This window comes from Fringilla coelebs (assembly GCF_963513975.1).
Source record: "Fringilla coelebs genome assembly, chromosome: 5".
NCBI lineage: Eukaryota > Metazoa > Chordata > Aves > Passeriformes > Fringillidae > Fringilla > Fringilla coelebs.
The window spans coordinates 40,840,376-40,858,251 of NC_140033.1; the positions used below are offsets into that span (position 1 = coordinate 40,840,376).

At 32.8% G+C, this 17,876-nt stretch overlaps 1 protein-coding gene across 1 annotated transcript in view; it reads left to right on the plus strand.

The window, feature by feature from the left end:
- Positions 1–17,876, plus strand: part of LRRIQ1 (leucine rich repeats and IQ motif containing 1) — a gene marked incomplete at both ends in the record, with an annotated part of 100,678 nt that overhangs the window by 74,608 nt on the left and 8,194 nt on the right. Inside the window, 3 exons of the mRNA XM_084205866.1 lie at positions 7,598–7,721; positions 9,274–9,334; positions 14,126–14,246. Coding sequence (XP_084061992.1) covers positions 7,598–7,721; positions 9,274–9,334; positions 14,126–14,246 — 306 coding nt within the window. The remainder of the gene's footprint in view (positions 1–7,597; positions 7,722–9,273; positions 9,335–14,125; positions 14,247–17,876) is intronic.

Genomic DNA, 17,876 nt, shown 5'->3' on the forward strand with positions numbered 1-17,876 from the left:
TGGCATATGTATCTTCTTGTCATATAGTTTTTATTTTGAACAAAAGTTTTGTGGGGTTTGAATATTTCTGTTCCTTTCTTGTACTTTTGATATCTTCACTACAAACAAAACCTACCCTAATGGTTGTCACACTCAATAAAATTTATTGTACTGTGTAGGTTTTGCTCTCTATAGTGAACACCATAGTAGTTAGACCTCCTGCACTCTTACAAAATGTTCCTTTGTACTTGTTAGTTTGAGAATTCCTTTGGAAGATCTTATGTCTTAAATAATTTTACTTGGTTTATTGAATTTAGAGAAAGATATTCCTCTGGTTTGGACTACGTATAAAGTGATATCTCTTCTTTCTTGGAAATACCATTTCATCACTGAGCAACTAAACACTTGTGTTGAAGTTCTTGATTGCTTCTATCATTTAATTTTAAGAAGTGGGAATGGATAGAAATAAAATCTATCAAAATATTTTGTAAAAAAGGGCATTTTATGTTATGCATCTCTTATTTTTCTCCTCAACAGTAAAAAATCCTCTATTCAGTAGAGAGCACCCATCATTCAGGGGTTTATTAATTCCCAAAGTTTATGAGAAAAACTGGACATAGGGTGTTTACTAGGCAGATTTGAAATTTCAGACAAGAAACTATGTGAGAGTGTAGGCACTAAGGATAAACAAAATGGGCTCAACCCACCTCCATCTTATTTATACCTTACATTTACTGATGGATAACTAAGCATTGAAATGCTGGACATGCTATTCCCAAATTTTTTTACTCCTCTTGATTTCTTTGGTTCTTCAAGAGCCTTGACTATCCAAAGAACTCTTGGTAACTCTTGGCTGTGCTCCAGACTCATTTCTCAGCAGTGGTGTTGATGATATTTGCCTGTGCAGAGTGGCTGAAGCTGGTACTGTATAGGCTATGTAACACTGTGTTCATAGAAGACTACACAAAAGAATAATGTGCAATTATGGTACAGCTCTGTAAAGTCTTTCATGTTCTTGTGGAATTTGTAAATGTCTGAGTGGATCCTGAAGCATGCTTATTGCAGGTAGTAGTTTACATCAGCAACTCTTCTCTTTGTCTGCATGTGGATGGCATATCACCTCTGTAGTTTCTTCATTTTTGGTTTTGGCAGGGATGTTTTTGGGGTTTTTTAAAGAATCGGCTTAGTTTTTCAAACATAAAGCAATTCCATATTCAAACAGTCATAAATTAGCAAAAATATTTGAAATGAACAGTTGCTTCTAAGGCAGCTTCCTGTACATACCAGGTGAAATAGTTTTTTAGTTTTATACATCAATGCAGAAAAGTGTCATAGGTCTTAGGAAATATCACAATGTGAAACTGCTATTTGTCATGAAGAAAATTTATAAAAGATAAATAAGAAATTGTATGTAATGTAAATGGAGGAGTACAGGAAGTGATAACAACCCATAAAAGTTGCAAGAGTTGGTCAAATTGGAAGGAACAGTATTTAATGTCTTGATGTCAGTGCTAGGAAAATGTGCTTTATGAAGCAATTCAAGTGGAAATGTACCATGTTACAAGAAGAGTAGAAGACTTGAGCATTATAATATAGAGTGGTAGTTTGCAATATATTTTTATGATCAGAGGGTTGCAATAGAAGAAGTTAATCTGGAGATCCTGGAAGAAATTCTTTGATATTACTGGAATATTAATAGAGAGAAATAACTTTAATGGTGTGTTTTAAAAGTGAGGATGAAATAAGACTTAGATTTGCCTCAATGTGGGGAAAAGAAAATGTTGAATTTAAACAGTAAGCTAGGGACAGATAAATAGGAGTGGTGTATTCTGCAGGGGAAGGAACAAGTAGCAAAACAGAAAATAATGGGAAGGTACAAGTATGAAATCCTATTTTCCTTGAATTCAGAAGCTGAAATTTATACTTTTCAGTGATGTAGGAATCTCAACTAAAAGATTCAGCTTTTGCATAATCTAATAATAGAACATCAAAGAGAGAACACAGTCTGAAATATGATAACTGCTGAAATAGCATTAACTTGTTGGGGAAGACATTAGAGAAGAAAAGGAGGTTTGTAGATCAAATAGTAATATAGTAAGCCTTATTTTTAGTTTGAAAAAATGCAAAATACCTGGGAAAAAGAGAAAAAAGAGCTAAAGTTTTAGGAAAATCCCCTCTTTTTAATTTTCTTTTTTTTCAGTAGCTGCTTTTATAATTTTTGAGACATTTTGTACATTGATCAGCACTCCCATGTTTAAAACTCCTTATGATTAATAATTGATAAAGTATTTGATAAAGCCTTTTTAAGCATTAAAAATTGTGTAGGCCATAACTTGAGGTAGCATTCTTGTGATACAGTTCTATTTCGTATTTTATTCAGCAGTGAACTCACTCAGACACTACTATAAATATTTTCATCTCATTCATTCTGGTCCTAGAGTTGGAAGTCGATATAGTCAGAAGTCACTCAGATGAAAAAATATCTTCTAAAAGTACCTTGTATATCAAAAAACAAAATGTTTTTAAGGTAGAAATGTATGTACCCCATTATCTGAAAATTCCAGCCCTGAGCTGTAGATAAACATCTGGGAATGCTCTAAGTTTCAGTAAGAGCTCTGTACCAATTTCTGCCACACGATGTTCCCAACTGTCTGGAAGTCACATATGTATTTCCACCATAAATAGAGTCACAGAATACCTGTAAGCATGCTAAAGAATGCTCTCAATACCATTATTTTTCCAGAACAGTTTGGGGCCTGTTGTGATTGCTGTGTCATGGATGGCAGTATTTAAGAACTCCTGACAAAGTGCACTTCTGACAAGTGTTTTAAGTTCTCTGTAGAGAAAAAAAAAATTCCTATCATTTCTCTTACATTTTAGTATACGAATGGGTTTGGGGGGTGAAGGGCAGTGGGGGTTGTAATTTTTTAATTAATGTGGCTTTCCTGTCTGTTTCCAAATACTTTGCTTTTTTGCCTTAATAGCAGGAACAACTCATGTTATTCTTACTTTCTGTTTTGTGCATATTATATAGACTGTGTCAGAAATAAGGCATTTTTGTTGTTGTTGTAACATGGAAAAAATGAGATTAAAAATTTGGATTTTAGATTTGGCATTTCAAGGTAATTTATAAATGTGTAATACACACATTATATAACTGTATAGAAGACAGTATAAATTATAAATCTTCACAGGGTAGATAATTTGAATTCTCAAATTTATTTTTTTTTTAGATTTTATGCATTCATACACATACTTACATACGTACGCCCTCATATTTTATATTTCTGACCAGTAATTTATACCACAATGCTGACAAAGAAGAAAAATGTAATATATTGATAGCATAGGCAATAATTTTATACCCAAGTTCAACCACTTAATTCCTTTATTAGGAACACCGATTCCAGAATACATACTGAGAAAATTAACTCTGGTCACAGATTTTTTTATTAAGGGAGGAAAACTTAGAATGCTGAAGAATTTCCAAGCCCTTCTTTCACATTGTAGGTCTTCGGTTTCTTAGTCTTTTATTTGTATTGTACTCCCTGTGGAGCAAGGTTTGAAGTGATTTAAATCACCTTCTAAACACCAGATTTGAAAGATTCAATACAGTGCGAGCTTCTCCATGTATTTATCAAGAAGCATGACATATTAAAGTTCAACCTTTTATCTTCCCATCATCGACAAATAGATTTGGAAAAAAAATTCCTGTGTTGAATCAGGTTCTTTAGCATCCTTTTGCATATGAATTGATGAAGAGTGGGATAACTGTCATTTACAACAACCAGGATTGGTGTTTTCCAGGCACAGAACTTGAGTTCACCCTGAATGCAGACATTGTGTAACCACCCTCCTTCCTCTTGTGTGCTGGCTTGTTAACAACACTTGTCCTGCCACAGGGGAACTTGGGTTTCAAGTACCCCTTGTGCTGATGAGATTTGAATCTCCAGCTTCCACATGCCAAGCTATTTCCTTGGCTGAGGACACAAGATCCATATATCTTGGAGGAAAGAAAGAAAGAAAACTGACTCCATGTAAAATTTAGGGCGCTTCAGCTGAAGTAGTTCATAGATTCTTTGCCCTTCTTTAGTTCACTTAACGGATTACCCAGAGATAGCCTAATTTAAAGCACATAATAGCATCCATTTTTTAAACAGAATGTGAGTTGTCCTGTCTCACAGCACACTCAGCAAACAGATTTGACTAATGAAGGATGACATTTTTCTGGATATCAAAGATCAGGTTCTTACAGGTTTGCATGTGGATTTGGTGACCCAGAAAAGAATTTGTTACTTTCCTGTAATATGCAGTTCCAAAGATATTTCAGATGCCAGGGCTTTTCTAAGTTGTCCCTATTTAGATGCTCAGATTTTGTAGGAAATTGCCAGTAGGTGGCCCTGACTGCTGCGTTGTATCTGGCCTAAGTGCACAGTATCTGTGTGGATGATTGTTTGGCAACACCTAAAAATCATTGCTGTATTAAAAAGTGTAAGACAATTCCAATCTTAAATTATTAACATGTGTGTCATGTAAAAAAAAAAAAAAAGGGGTCAAAAAGATTGATGTCAGAGCGATAATCTAATGAGGGTATGATACTTTAAATACTTCTGAAATTAATTTGGGTTTTGATGCCTTCTTTGATGTATTTCTATTTTCTTTGATAGTCTTAGAGTTGTCCACATATAACAATTAAAGATTATGGGTCTGATCCATTTCAAAGATGCAGAAAGCTTACAGCTCTTTGGAACTTCTATGAGTGTTAATACTTCTACAAAATCAGGTCCAGGTTTTAAAAAAAACATAGCCCTAATTTAAGAAAGCTACCAAGCAAATGCATGTTAATGATACTGGTACACCAGATTCTTGAGCACATGATGTTCATAAGGGGAAGAGAAAAGTGATAATGCAGTGTTTTGATTCATAACATAGATTTGGTTTTTGGTAAGAATTAAAAAGCTGGATACTACTTTTTAATAGCAAGGATATGAAAGAAAACAGAATTTCTGCAACATTATAAACAAATTATTCAAGATCATCTGCCCATTTGAGAAAAAAAGCTACTATTAACACTAATACAAGCAAGAATATTCTGTCTAATAGCATATATAATTTTAAGGAAGAAAACTCTTGTTTGTACTTTTGCCTTGATGACATTTTTGTTTCAGTAATCAACATGAAAAAATAAAAGTAAACTAAAATAAAAATTTATAAAATAAAAACTGTTGTGTTTCAAACATAATTAAATCAAAAACTGAAACTGCAACTAAGGAAAATTATTAAAAATAATTTTGGAAAATAAATTACCAAGTTAGAAGTATTTATATTTTTTTGTAAGCTTTATTATAGCTTATTGTATGTTCATCTTCTTTTGGCTATTGCTGACACACAGACTCAGACATGAACTTCTAATACTGGTTTATCCCCTATATTGATTTCCCTTTGAATAGAGAAAAAGATAAAAACAATTTAGTGAACGCACAAATAATAAAAATCATTTTAATTGCAAGACGTATTTGTCCTTAGAAAGATAGGAACACTGGGCCAACTTTTCTGTAAGTACAGAGAAGAAAAAAATTAAATATGTTTTCTTGGGAGATTATTCCTCATTGGAGAGCAAATGTGGAAGGTTTAATCTCCAGGTGAAGTGCTCCTAAGAGGTCACTCAAAATGTGTCTTACTCTTGTTATAAATCAGCATCTGTCTTCAAATGAAGAGCTATAAGGATACCAGTGGACTTGGAACCTATAAATTTTCAAAATGGAAAGGTTAGATAACTGTACTCCTGAACCAGGAAGGCAATATCGTAAGTTTAGAAAAAATAAATAGTTCCCACTTTAATAAAGGAAGCTGATAAACAGTGTAATTATCAGTCTTTTAATATTTGGCACTGATTAAGTAATTCACTGCTTGACTTTTTTGGTCAGCCCTCCCACGCTCATTTCCACAGATACAGTGACTGTCCTTCCAAGATTTTAATTTTCTGTCTTTCTCAGGTGGTAAATGGGAGTTCTTTACATCCACTAAGGATAAATTCTTCTGCCTAAGTTCTAGTCTGTGAGTGACTAGCAAGGCATGTATAACTTTATATTCTGGACCAGGACTTTGCCTTGAATACATTCAGCCTAAGGAATGGGTTTGGTTTGAATAGAGACTCCCCATACTAAGACAAATAAACAGAAAACATTTGCATTTCAGACTATGAAATAAGCAGCTTTGATACTTTAACTTAGAGCTAAAATTTGAAAGCAACGAGCTCACAGCAAAGCTAGGTAAAATGCCAATGAGGCAAAACCTGCATATTTTGCAGTGTATGCAAAGTAAATTATAAATTTTAATTTAAATTTTAAAAATACTACATGTAATGTACCAAGTCCCTTGAAAGGTGAATTGGTGAATATCCTATAACTTCAGTTTATCATGTCAAAACATGAGTGAAAAATATGACACTTTGATATCTCTGTCCCCACCCCCGCCATCCCTTTGGAGTTTCTGGAAGTTAAATCATCCACAGTGAGCAAATGGACTTGATGTTAAGTGGTCTTTGCTGGTTCAAGTGTTCCTGCTGAAAATCTTCCAGTAGCTGCCATATTCACCTATCAGCGAGCAAAGAAGAATCTTTGAAAGAAAAAAAGAATAATTAGCAATAGAGATGATCATTCTGTTATCTGAAATGACATCAAAGAGGAAAAAAACCAAATATTTATGACAAATAAAAAAAGAAAAAAGTTTTCAAATGTCTTATAAAAGCCCTGAGTTGAAGGTGTTAAAAAGATTTAACCTATAAAGTTTATGTATGAGGAGAGAAAATAAAAAATTATTCTAATCCATGAATGTTGCCATGCAACAATGACAGCTCCTCTGTGCACTCTTCTAATTCTAGCAGCCTCTTCCTGATGCTCCTTACCATGTCTGTTATTCAGCAGAATGGTCCAAAAACTGAAGTATCTCCAGAAATGTACATCTTGGTTTTTTTCCCCGTAATGTAACTGTTTCATTTTCTATCTTTAGATGTCTTTGTGATCCAAAAGTTGGTAGTAATTTCTGAAAAATAATATCATAGATGCAATTGCTTTGAAATCCAAATCAGAAATTGCCATTAAATTGTCTTAAACATCCTAATAGATCACATCAGTAAAAGACAGATAAGAGCAATAAGATTGCCGTGTGTCGGCTCTTGCATATAATGGTGATTTGTTTTTTTAACCTTATAGATTACAAAGTTGAATTGTAAGTATAAATGATTGCATATTTTAATTATGGAGGTAGCACAATAAGCAACATTCGTGGCAGCTGTGACAAGCAATTTATGTATAATATATACTTCTATATGAATTTCATAACAAAGGATAGATTTATTTCCCAACAAAATAAATTTATTCAGAAGTCTGATATTACATCCCAAAAGAGAAAACAAACCATAAAATTAAAACTAACATAAAAGTATTTCTTAAATATAGCTGAAGAGATTTTAAATAGTTGGACTCTACATGAAAATGAAGTAATTGCTTTTTTTCTTTTCCAAGAAGCCATAGGTTCTAAGTTTATCTAGGAAATCTTAAAGAAAATTTATTTTAAAATAATGGTGAAAGACAGGAGTATCTCTCTTCCTCCCCAGGTAAAAAGATTTCTCAGCTGGATGCTACTTTAGATGAGAAATTACAGAGAAAAGACTTCACATACCAATGGCTTAATGAACAGCTTTTGGATTATGAAGCAGCTAGTTCCAGAAATACGAAGTGGTGAGGTCATCGCCTTTAAATTAGATTTTTTTTATTTTAAATTTGTCTTGTAAAGTGAAACCTAAGTTAATGGTTCTAAAACAAACATGACTTTGCAGCTAGCAGACAGTACACCATATTTCCGGGTCCCAAATATGGCACCCTTTAGAACTGGCTTAGTAGTCATTGTATGGATACTTCTTCCACATTGAAATTGAAGTTATAATATGTTTAGAATCTTATCATTAATAACTACTTAGATTTACTTTAGCAGTGCAGTGGGATTTAGACCAAAAAGAGTGTAGCAAAAAGTGCTTATTCATCATTTATTTTATAATGCTATTGATATATATTATGGTTTTATATAATTAAATCAACTGTAACATTAGCTACATTGTTATATTTGATTAAGGAAGTAAAAAAATACTTTTTTTTAGCTAAAGAGTGTGTATTTATATTTTGTCTTCAAAACATAAACCCAGCGTTTACATCTTTATACTACACTGTACTAAAATGTTGTAAACATGTTCCTTCTATGTTCAGTTTTGGTTATTAAACAGGTAAAATGTCAATACAATTAAGGGAAAGGTTCATATTGCCTAAACTAACATGAAGACATAGTAAGTGTATTTTGGTCATAAATTCAATATAAGGCATTAGTTATCTTAATGGAGTCATTAGTAGACACAATGCCAAGCATCTCTAAGAAAACCAAACAAAGTGTCAGTAGGCAAGCAATGGGTTTAGTATATTAATTTTATCATTATTTTCATTTAAAATATATTTATAATTAAATGGGCTGCAAATTGTTCCGTCTTGTGCAGAAAAATATGCCATATATCCTGCTTCTATCAGTGATTGTAGAAATTATATGGAAAACATGTTCCTTAGGAAATATTTATCTGGCTTTGCAGAAATATTTATCTTTTAGTCATGATCCATAATAGAGAAATACTCAAAGTGTTTGTTTAAGATAATTTCCATGACTTTTAAATTGAATGAAAACACTGGAATACAACAGGTAATAATGTTTGAAAGTAAGAAGACACAGAAATTTATAAAACAATTTTCTTAAATATTCTTGTGCTACCTCTGCAGGTGTATGCTATGCCTTAGTATTTGTACTGACTTTTTTAAGGATCATGATATAATCTTTTAATGTGCCAAACGTCCAACTGCTGTCCATTCAAACTTCATTGGTAGACTATTTAGAACAGCTTATATATTTATTAAGCTGAAAATAATTTTATTCTTACAAAAAGTAATATGAAAACTGGCTTTTCTATAATTTATGTCAACACATAGAAAAATTCATGCTGGTTGGAATAGTTTAACTTAATATTCTATCACTTGAATAAACAACTGTTAATTTTTTTTTTAATCAAGTACAAAAAAATTATTGGTAATCGCTCTGATACTTTATCAGTTAATATTAATTTCCCTGATACATCTTAATCATGGAATTATTTAAAACAATTAAGCAGGATTGTTTCCTGAAAAGGATCTGTGTAGGTATTTTAGTGAGCCCAGTACCATGGGAGTTACTGAAATTTCTCTTCTACATTTTTCCCAGCTGTCGTTTTTTGCCTGAGTTGGATCCTGCGATATGTGACAACAGACAAGTACAGCTTGTGGTAAGAATTTGTTTCTTTGTGGGATTTTTCAGAATTCAGGTATTTCCAATCCGCACCTGGTTTGAAAACAGGAGAATTTTTTGATTAATATAATTCAGTAGTGTTAGCTCTGTTTGGCAGTCAAGATCTGATGGATCTTCTGATGGAGATCAGAAGAAAATATTTTAGCACCAAACCCCATGTAGGTGCTTTGGGTTCCAGCTTCATGATCTGACACTGAGTTTGTTTTTAAGACATCAAATGCTACTGTGTGTTTTTTAAAGCTTCGAAATCTGCATTTTCAAAAAAAGTTGGAAAAAATTAAATATGGTTCAGTACCAACTACATTATTCACTGAAAATGTGTATGCTTTTAAAATTAAACAACTTTAAATATTCTCAAATTCTGTATATAACATACCTAAGTCATTCTAATATGCTTTCAATTTCGTTTATTGAACTACAGTAAGTTGGAATTGTATATTAATATGCTGACATTATTGAAAACATTCAATGAAGTCAGACTTATTCCTACAATTTCTTTTTTTTTATATTTCTTTAGATCTTAAAATGTCCTCTGCTCTTTTCATGATTCACTCTTTTTGCAGCATTTTAAAAAATTGGATTTTCTGAAACAGGTAGTCGTGTAAGTTGGCAGGAGGGGAAATATGAGCAATTTAACAATTTGAAGATTTGCAAAATTGAGAGACTGTGTCAGAAATACTCAAAAGTTCCTTTAATAGCAAGCAGTTGTGATGCCTCCAAGCCAATGCATACTCACTCTTTCTATATATATAGACTTTACATTTTAATGCCATATTAGCAATATTCTTATTGATAAAAGTTTGTGCAGAGTAAAAAATGGGGCAGAATTTTAGAAGCTAGGCAGAATTAGTATTTCATACTCATATACATGATGTAAAACATTGCATTAAAAGTATTTCCAGTTAGATTATGTGTCATATGCCTCATTTTGTTCTCTGGTCAATCTTGCCCCTATCTAGCCTCTTCCTTCTTTAGCTTCACAGCCTATGCAATTTGCATGTTCTGGAAATTATTCCATAAACTCTCATAAAATTCACCTTTGAAAATAATGGTTTTAAGCCTTTCATGTTACTATTACTGTTTTCTTTAAGACAGATTTTGAGAAATATTTTTCTCTGGCAAATGTGTCCAATTCTTCAGTTCTTCTAAATTTAAAGGGCTGAAATCATGAACCAACCGGCTGTTGCAGGGTTTGATAGGTGGAGTCTAAAACAGTAATTCAAGCAAATCATAATTTAATAATGTTATCTAAATTACATATTATGTAATTATTGGTAAGCATATGTGCACATAGGTATATTGTATGTTATTTACACTAAGTAGTTCTGTCCACAAAACACTGCTGCAATCCCACAATAGTATTATGTGGTGTGCCCACATAACTGGCAAAGTTATGGAATTGTCACAGCCTGTGCCACATAATAACATGGCTGTTCCACATGAATGAAATGCAGAGAAAAATGCAATAGAGGGTTCAAAAAATAGAAAATAGAATAAAATATATCTCTAATGCAGAAAGCAGTACTATGCAGGCAGTGAAATAATGATGTGGTTTGGACACACAGATGGCTGGAGAATTTTGGTTTTAAAATTTATATGAGTTCTCTCTTAAAGGTTGAAATGTGAACATGCTCCTACTGCTTTGGCACAGTAGCTTACTTAAAAGCTATGAAATCATGATAAAAATCAAGTTAACAGCTGCAAACATTATCAAAAAAAATTCTTGTAAACTGAAAGAAAGTGGAAAAAATATATTAACAGCAAAGAGAGAGAGGAAGCATTAGAAGAGGAAAGCATTCCTGGGCATTTCCAGTAGTTTATTCCTATGCCATGTGATCAATCATTAAGTTTTCAGATGTGCTAGACAATCCCTGCTTTTTATGTGTTCCATAAGCCTGCATTCAGAAAGTTTCATATAAAGTTTTCTAAATTATATTTGTGGACATTCCAGTAATTTAAGACTTTCTTTTTCATGGATACAAAATTTCATTTCAGTGGTTGCATATAAACAATAAAGTCTTCTCACTGGGGGTTATTGCTTTGTAGTAACCTGCAGTAAATCTAAGAACTTATTATGTTAATCTTGGTAATTTTGATGATTTTTCTCATTAGTAATACCATTGAAGTGCTTAGGAAGGCATGCTGACTTACAGTTTAAATTATTTTAAATTAACATGATTTTGTGGAATAGCCAGTTGGAGAGACTTCTTGATTCTTCTGGTATGAAGTTTAAGTTACCTACAGGGTTAACCCCTTCACTATTGATCAGTATCTCCATTCATTTATATGTAACTTGAATTCAAAATTACCTTTTATCTCTGAAGGTGACAGAACATCTTGATAATTTTACCTAGAAATAGACAAATATACAGATGCAAAGCTGTGTTCGAGGCAAAGATTCCTCCTGATTGATATTAATTTTCAGTTAATTAATAAGAAAGGTTTGTGGTAGTAAAAAAAATGGCAGAAAGTCTGAAGAGTTAACTATGGTGATCACTACAGATGGAAGTCTAATACTACAAAAAACTGTGCCAGTATCTTAAATTTCTTCCAAATTCGGGTTCTAAATCATAAACAAAAAAGGGAAGATTTTCATTAGCTTCAGAGGACTTTCAGTCAGCTCCTTTAAAAGCCAAATTAAGTTTGCTCCAGTGATTAATACAACCTTAAGTATTAGTCTGACTGCAGTTGGGTGAAAACGCTTACATTTATTTGAAATAAAATAACAAATATTTTACATCAGAGATCAAGATAGCCCTAGTAAAATCTAGCATGTAATCCTGAATATTGTTGTCTACAAGATGATGAAGCCTTAGTTTCTGTGATGGTAGGGATTGGATAATAATACCATGGAAAGGCTAGCTGTGTAAAATATGTGTCCTCATGGCCACAATCTTTGGGAATTGGGACATTAAAAAGACTTTTGTTGTGTGTTGAAACAGGTTAGGTAGAAATAAGAATGATCACTTCCATTGGTTTGAATCTCTTTGAGCATCGCAATCATTGCATTATTTCTACTAAGGAAAGACTAAAAGCTTTCAGTTTAAAGATTTTGAACTTAGGAAGCTCTCACAAGCTTAAAGCAACTGTAAATATTAAGGTCAATAAAATAGAAACAATTGGCAGGATAAAACGTTTATTTTTCAAAGTTTCCTGGCACTGCTACAGAAGAGAAAATAAAATACTGATGTTAACAGCAATAATAAAGACTAGCTGTGCAAAGCAAAACTTTAAATTCCTCTTCATTAAACATATAAAAGGTAAGCATCAGAAAACAAGGGATAAACTTTCTGTGCGGACACAAAGGGAATGCAATCACTAAGGAAGAGTGTAAAATCTCTGTATCTTTGGAGCTTTTGGTTTGAAAACGCATGGACTTTTTAATGAATTTTACATTAAACAGTGACTGACTAAAGACAAGGAAATGAAACAGGTCTCCATTTCATCTGAGTTCTCTAAGTTAGACTGGACTACAAAGCCTGTCTGCATTGGTGCAGTGCTGCTTTTGGTACAGTGAGGTAGTTTGAACAGGAAGTCTGGAAATCGTCTCCTCCAGAATGGCCTGCAACTTCATAGTAACAGCACTTTCCTGAGAAAAAGGGAGCTGTGGCTTTTATGTCCCTCAGGAAGGAGTTGAGACCCAGTCTCTCAATACCTGGTTGAGCAGTCTTGCTACTAAAAGTTTTGTGACATTGCCACTAGCAGAGTCTTTCCCTTTCCTGTAGTTTGTTTTGTAATTGGTTTTTGTAAAAGAAATACCCAGTTAGACACCTAGTTCTGAAAGACACCTAGCTCTGCAGCCCAGAGAGAGGAATGACTGAATCTGCTTTTCTGGACTTCACTTCTGAAGGTCCAAAGTCTAGAGAAGCAAATCCTTGTGTTCAGTACTTCCAGCCGACTGACTCAGGAATGCTGGGAATTTTGTGGACTGCTCATCAGCAGTGTCTGGTTTTTCCCCATCATTGTTACTGGCCCTCAGTATCTCTATTATGGTTAGTCGGCTTTTGTTGCTGAATAGCTTTTCATTTCATTCTTCAGTAAATGAAGAAGTTTCTGCAAAAATAACAGTCTGCAATTTGCAGTGGAAGGTATCTTGCAGGTCGCTTTTTAAACTTTGCCCTACATGTTCCCAAGACAGCATTGCTAAAATGAAACACAATTTTCATTTTTCTTTTGTCATATTTGTGTGCAGGTAACATGCCACATGTCAAAACATACCACCACTGGATGTCAGAAGTTTATAATTAATATAATACTCTTGCCTAAAGTATAATTAAAATGCTGTCTGATGGTTATGGTTAATTAGCAAAACCCTTAAAGATTAAATTACTTACTGGGCCCATGACTGATTGAAGTGATACGTGTCCTGGATAAAGCATAAATATTGCAGGAAATAATCCAATATGACATCTCTGACATTCAACTATAACTTAAATTATAGACTGGTCAGTAAATGATCTTAAGCTGTTTAAGGTTTCATCAGCCCTCTGCGAGATTGATTTTCTTCAAAATTACTGTACTAAAATGTTTTCTTTTGTTGTTGCATTGACTCAGATCACAAACCACAATTTTAAGATCGGCTCTTATTTACAAAAATGCTTTGACATAGTGCATTTGTTCAGCCTAGGCAACAAAAAAGGATTGTGGTATCATTTTGAAGAAGGTTGTTTGACAGGCCCTGTTTGTTTATTTGGAGTAATGTGAGCTACATTCAGAAAATGTTATATTTTGTTTCATGATTGTGTACATTCTCTCCCACTGCTTCCAGGCAAGCTCTGTAAGCAGAGAAGACATGGATTTAGACCTTGTTTCCATAGCCAGTGGAAGTGCTTTGACTGAGAACAGAGAAAAAAATAAGCCGCCACACAGACACTCAGCAAGATCCTCAAGTAAGTTATGGTTCTTTTCAATATCAGTATTAAAGATCACTTTAAAATGCTAGGTAGAACTGAGCATGCTTGGAATCCTTAATAACATACGCTGCTTATCTTTCTGTTTCTTTTTTATCTAAAGCCTTTTCATACATTTACTACAGTTCAGTTTAAAAACTGTAATGTCAATAGACTTTCCTCTTGTGATTTTAATGGGAAGTTCCCTGTGATGTGTTGTAGGCCTTCTCATGGCTGAGTCCTGAGAAGAATTTCTTTTCTCTTAAGTATGAAAAAGATTTGGTTTTAATCTTCCTCTTATTTTATTTCTATAAGAGCTTTGGAAAATGCGTGTTTTGTTACCTGAGCACCAGAATACATATCACAAAACAAGGCACAGATTTCTGTCATGTTGATTACCAGTCATGCAGGAGTTTGTGATCCCACTGAACTTATTATAGCTCAGTATTAGAGGAGCCTTTTAAAGCCTTATGTTTTTACCACTCTAATACCATAGAAGCTAACAAAAGAATCTATATATAGAAAAAAAATAATTCTTGAATGTCATAAAATTGTAGAATTTTAAGTTTTGTGTCTTATTTTGTGTAATATAACTGAAGAAATGTTATTTCTGATAATATGACATACTCTATTTGTCTTATTTGTGTACAATGTTTTTTTCAAATAAATAAAAGCATAACCCCCCCAAAAGCACATTACAGAAAATTTAAGCTGTATTAAATAATTTATCAAAATTCCTAAAACTTTTTCAGTAGTGAAGTTTCTTGAAATGTTGTCAAAATAGTAATCAGGTATTTAATATAATTTATATATATGAATTTCCAGTTTTACTTTTTGATTGTGCTTTCATATATGCTGAATTTCCACTTTCAATAAAAAAATTAGAATTCAAGAAAAACATGTAAAAATACTTGAAATCTCAATTTTTCTGACATACTTTGTAAAGGCTTTAGAATGAAGATTTATTTACATTACTTCACCACAAGCAAAAAATATAGTGACTCAATATGTTTGTCCTTATTCACTTGTTTTACATTCCTAAAATTAGATTACATAAAATTTATCATCATAGTCTAAGTTACTTGTACCAATGGAAAAAAACCATCATTCTGTCTTTGTGCCTGTCATCTTAGAAAAGAACAAATTGTGTCCTTAGTTTTCTTGTTTCTCTCCAGTGGCTAGTGATGAAGCCACACCATTTCAATTAGATGAAATTCCTAACTGCTAAGATCCTGAATTTAGATGAGATAACTCTAAACTACTGATGTCAATGACAAAATTTTCATTGTATTCATGTATCCAGAATAGAATGTGTCCGTATCTTGAATAATTGAGTTAAATAGTATACGCTGCATTCATATTAGTGTATGACTGTTGTTTAGACTGTTACCTACATTGTACCTCCATCCAAAAATAAATTAATATGAACTCTTTCAACATGTAGAACTTGCCTGTGTGGCTCTTGGGAGCAGGTTTTTCTTTGGAAAATAAAAAAGTGCCATCATTGCATTATACCTTCAAGAAGGAGAGATTAGGAAAGGAGCAGGAAAGAGCAACCAACTGGCAGAGTCGTTAATGTGAGGGAGAGGGGGTGGAGAGACAGAGAGTTTATAATGTCTGCTAATATAGCTCTACTTTCAAAAAATACATCTTCTAAGCCATACCTACATATTCATTGTTATTTCAGTCATCCAGGAACTGAGGAAAAAAAGTCCAAGTCTTATGTCTTTTAAAATATATTTCTGCATATGTGTCGTTATAAATATTATCACCATGGATTTAAGAAATTAAACAGTGATGATAGGTTCAGTTGTGTCACTTATGACATATAAAACCAAATATTACTGTCACCTTTTTACATTTCATATGCAGTATAGAAACACATTTATTACATTATTTCTCTCTGCCAAAGACTGTTGCTTTTCAATGATCAGAATAAATCATTAGCCCCATGATATCTTTAATCTAAAAACATTATAAATTTGCCTTTGCTGAGAACGTATTTGTTATAGATTGCTTTCTTGTTCTATAGTCTCTCTTGGCCTTCTGAAATATTAAATGAAGATGCCTAGGAACTGTTTCAGTGATTCAGTAGGTGTGTTCCCTTTGAGTTAACCTGGAGGTGTATTAGATTATTATAAAGATGCTGTGACCTTAGAGGTGCTGTCATTTCAATAAATTCTTAAATCAAGTTCTTGTACCATTTTTTCAGAAGATCTCAACCTCAATGATTTGACAAGCTTTGTTAATAAAATATTACTGAATTCACTTTCCAACATCCATAGTTGTGCCTGTTCCTCATAATTCAATTATTGTTAGGAATCAAGAGCTGTTATTTGGGAGTATCATACATGTTCCTTATATATAACTTGTAATTAAGAAATTGTATCAATCAATTGTTGAGATCTTTCAGGCTAAAAAGTAAAGTCTAGGAATAAAAAATAATGGATTCTTAAATATATTTACTAAAAATTCTTGCTCAAATTCATGTGATACTGAAATAAAATACCTTTTATATATATAGGGAAATTTATGAATTATCATGTCTCTGTTAAGACAAAATATACTACACTTCAAAGTTTTTATGTTTTAATTCACAGGGGATTTTAGAAAGGCTAAATCAAGATGTTAAGAAATATTTTGTGAACTTCCCAACTTTTATGTTCTTTCTATAGATCTTTTTTTCCAAAGGCAGGTTCTTTGAATTCTGAATTAAACTATTTTTAGTTTTTTAAAAGCCAAATTTCCTATTTTTTCTGAGAAAATTGGATGGGATAGATTAATTCTAAACTAATTTAATTCTGTTTCTTGACAAACCTAAATTAATTAAGTAATAAAAGGAATGCTTTTAACATAGTATATCTCAGTTTAAGGAAAGCATTTGTTTACGTAAAAGTATTTGATTTGCTTCCCTGTTACATGTTCAAAGGGAAAACTAACTGTTCATTAAATTGACCAAATGTTTAAAAAAGTGCATAACCTAAAGAAAGAATAGCCAAAGTTCAGCTGGAATAAATAGTTATCTGTCTAATTTAGGACTTTGCTTCTGTTAATGACGGTATGTTACGATCTGAGAATGTACTTATATTATGTTCCAGAAGGAATGAAATATTCCTTCATAGTTATTGCTTTATGCTCCCTAGTAAAAATTTTTTCTTTTCTATTTCTTGAGGTTATCTTTTGGGGTGGGACTGGTTGGGGGGCAGGGGGTCTGACCACTCTTTATAATTTTAATTAACTCTATAAACATTGGTGTACATTTCTGGTTGTATTTTTTGTCTTAATTATTTCCTGAACACTAGCACTATATCAGCATTAAGTTGCAGCATGGGCATAGAAATATTTTGCAAGAGTTAGAGGATTAGCATTTTCTGTACCTAGTCAAAAGTACGGAGTTTTGCATATCCTAATATCCAATTTGTGAGTAGGCTGTGGCGATCAACTGCCTTCTGCCATCCTAATCTGTTTCTGACCAAGCAATGTTGGACATGTAGATGAGTCTCCTATGTATTTTATATTGTCTAACAGTCATCACAATTTTGTGGGGTTTTTTTCTCTGCAAGTCTAAACTTTATTTTCATTATATTTGCCTTGGGAACTGCTATCTCCTGACCAAAATTTGAAAGTGAA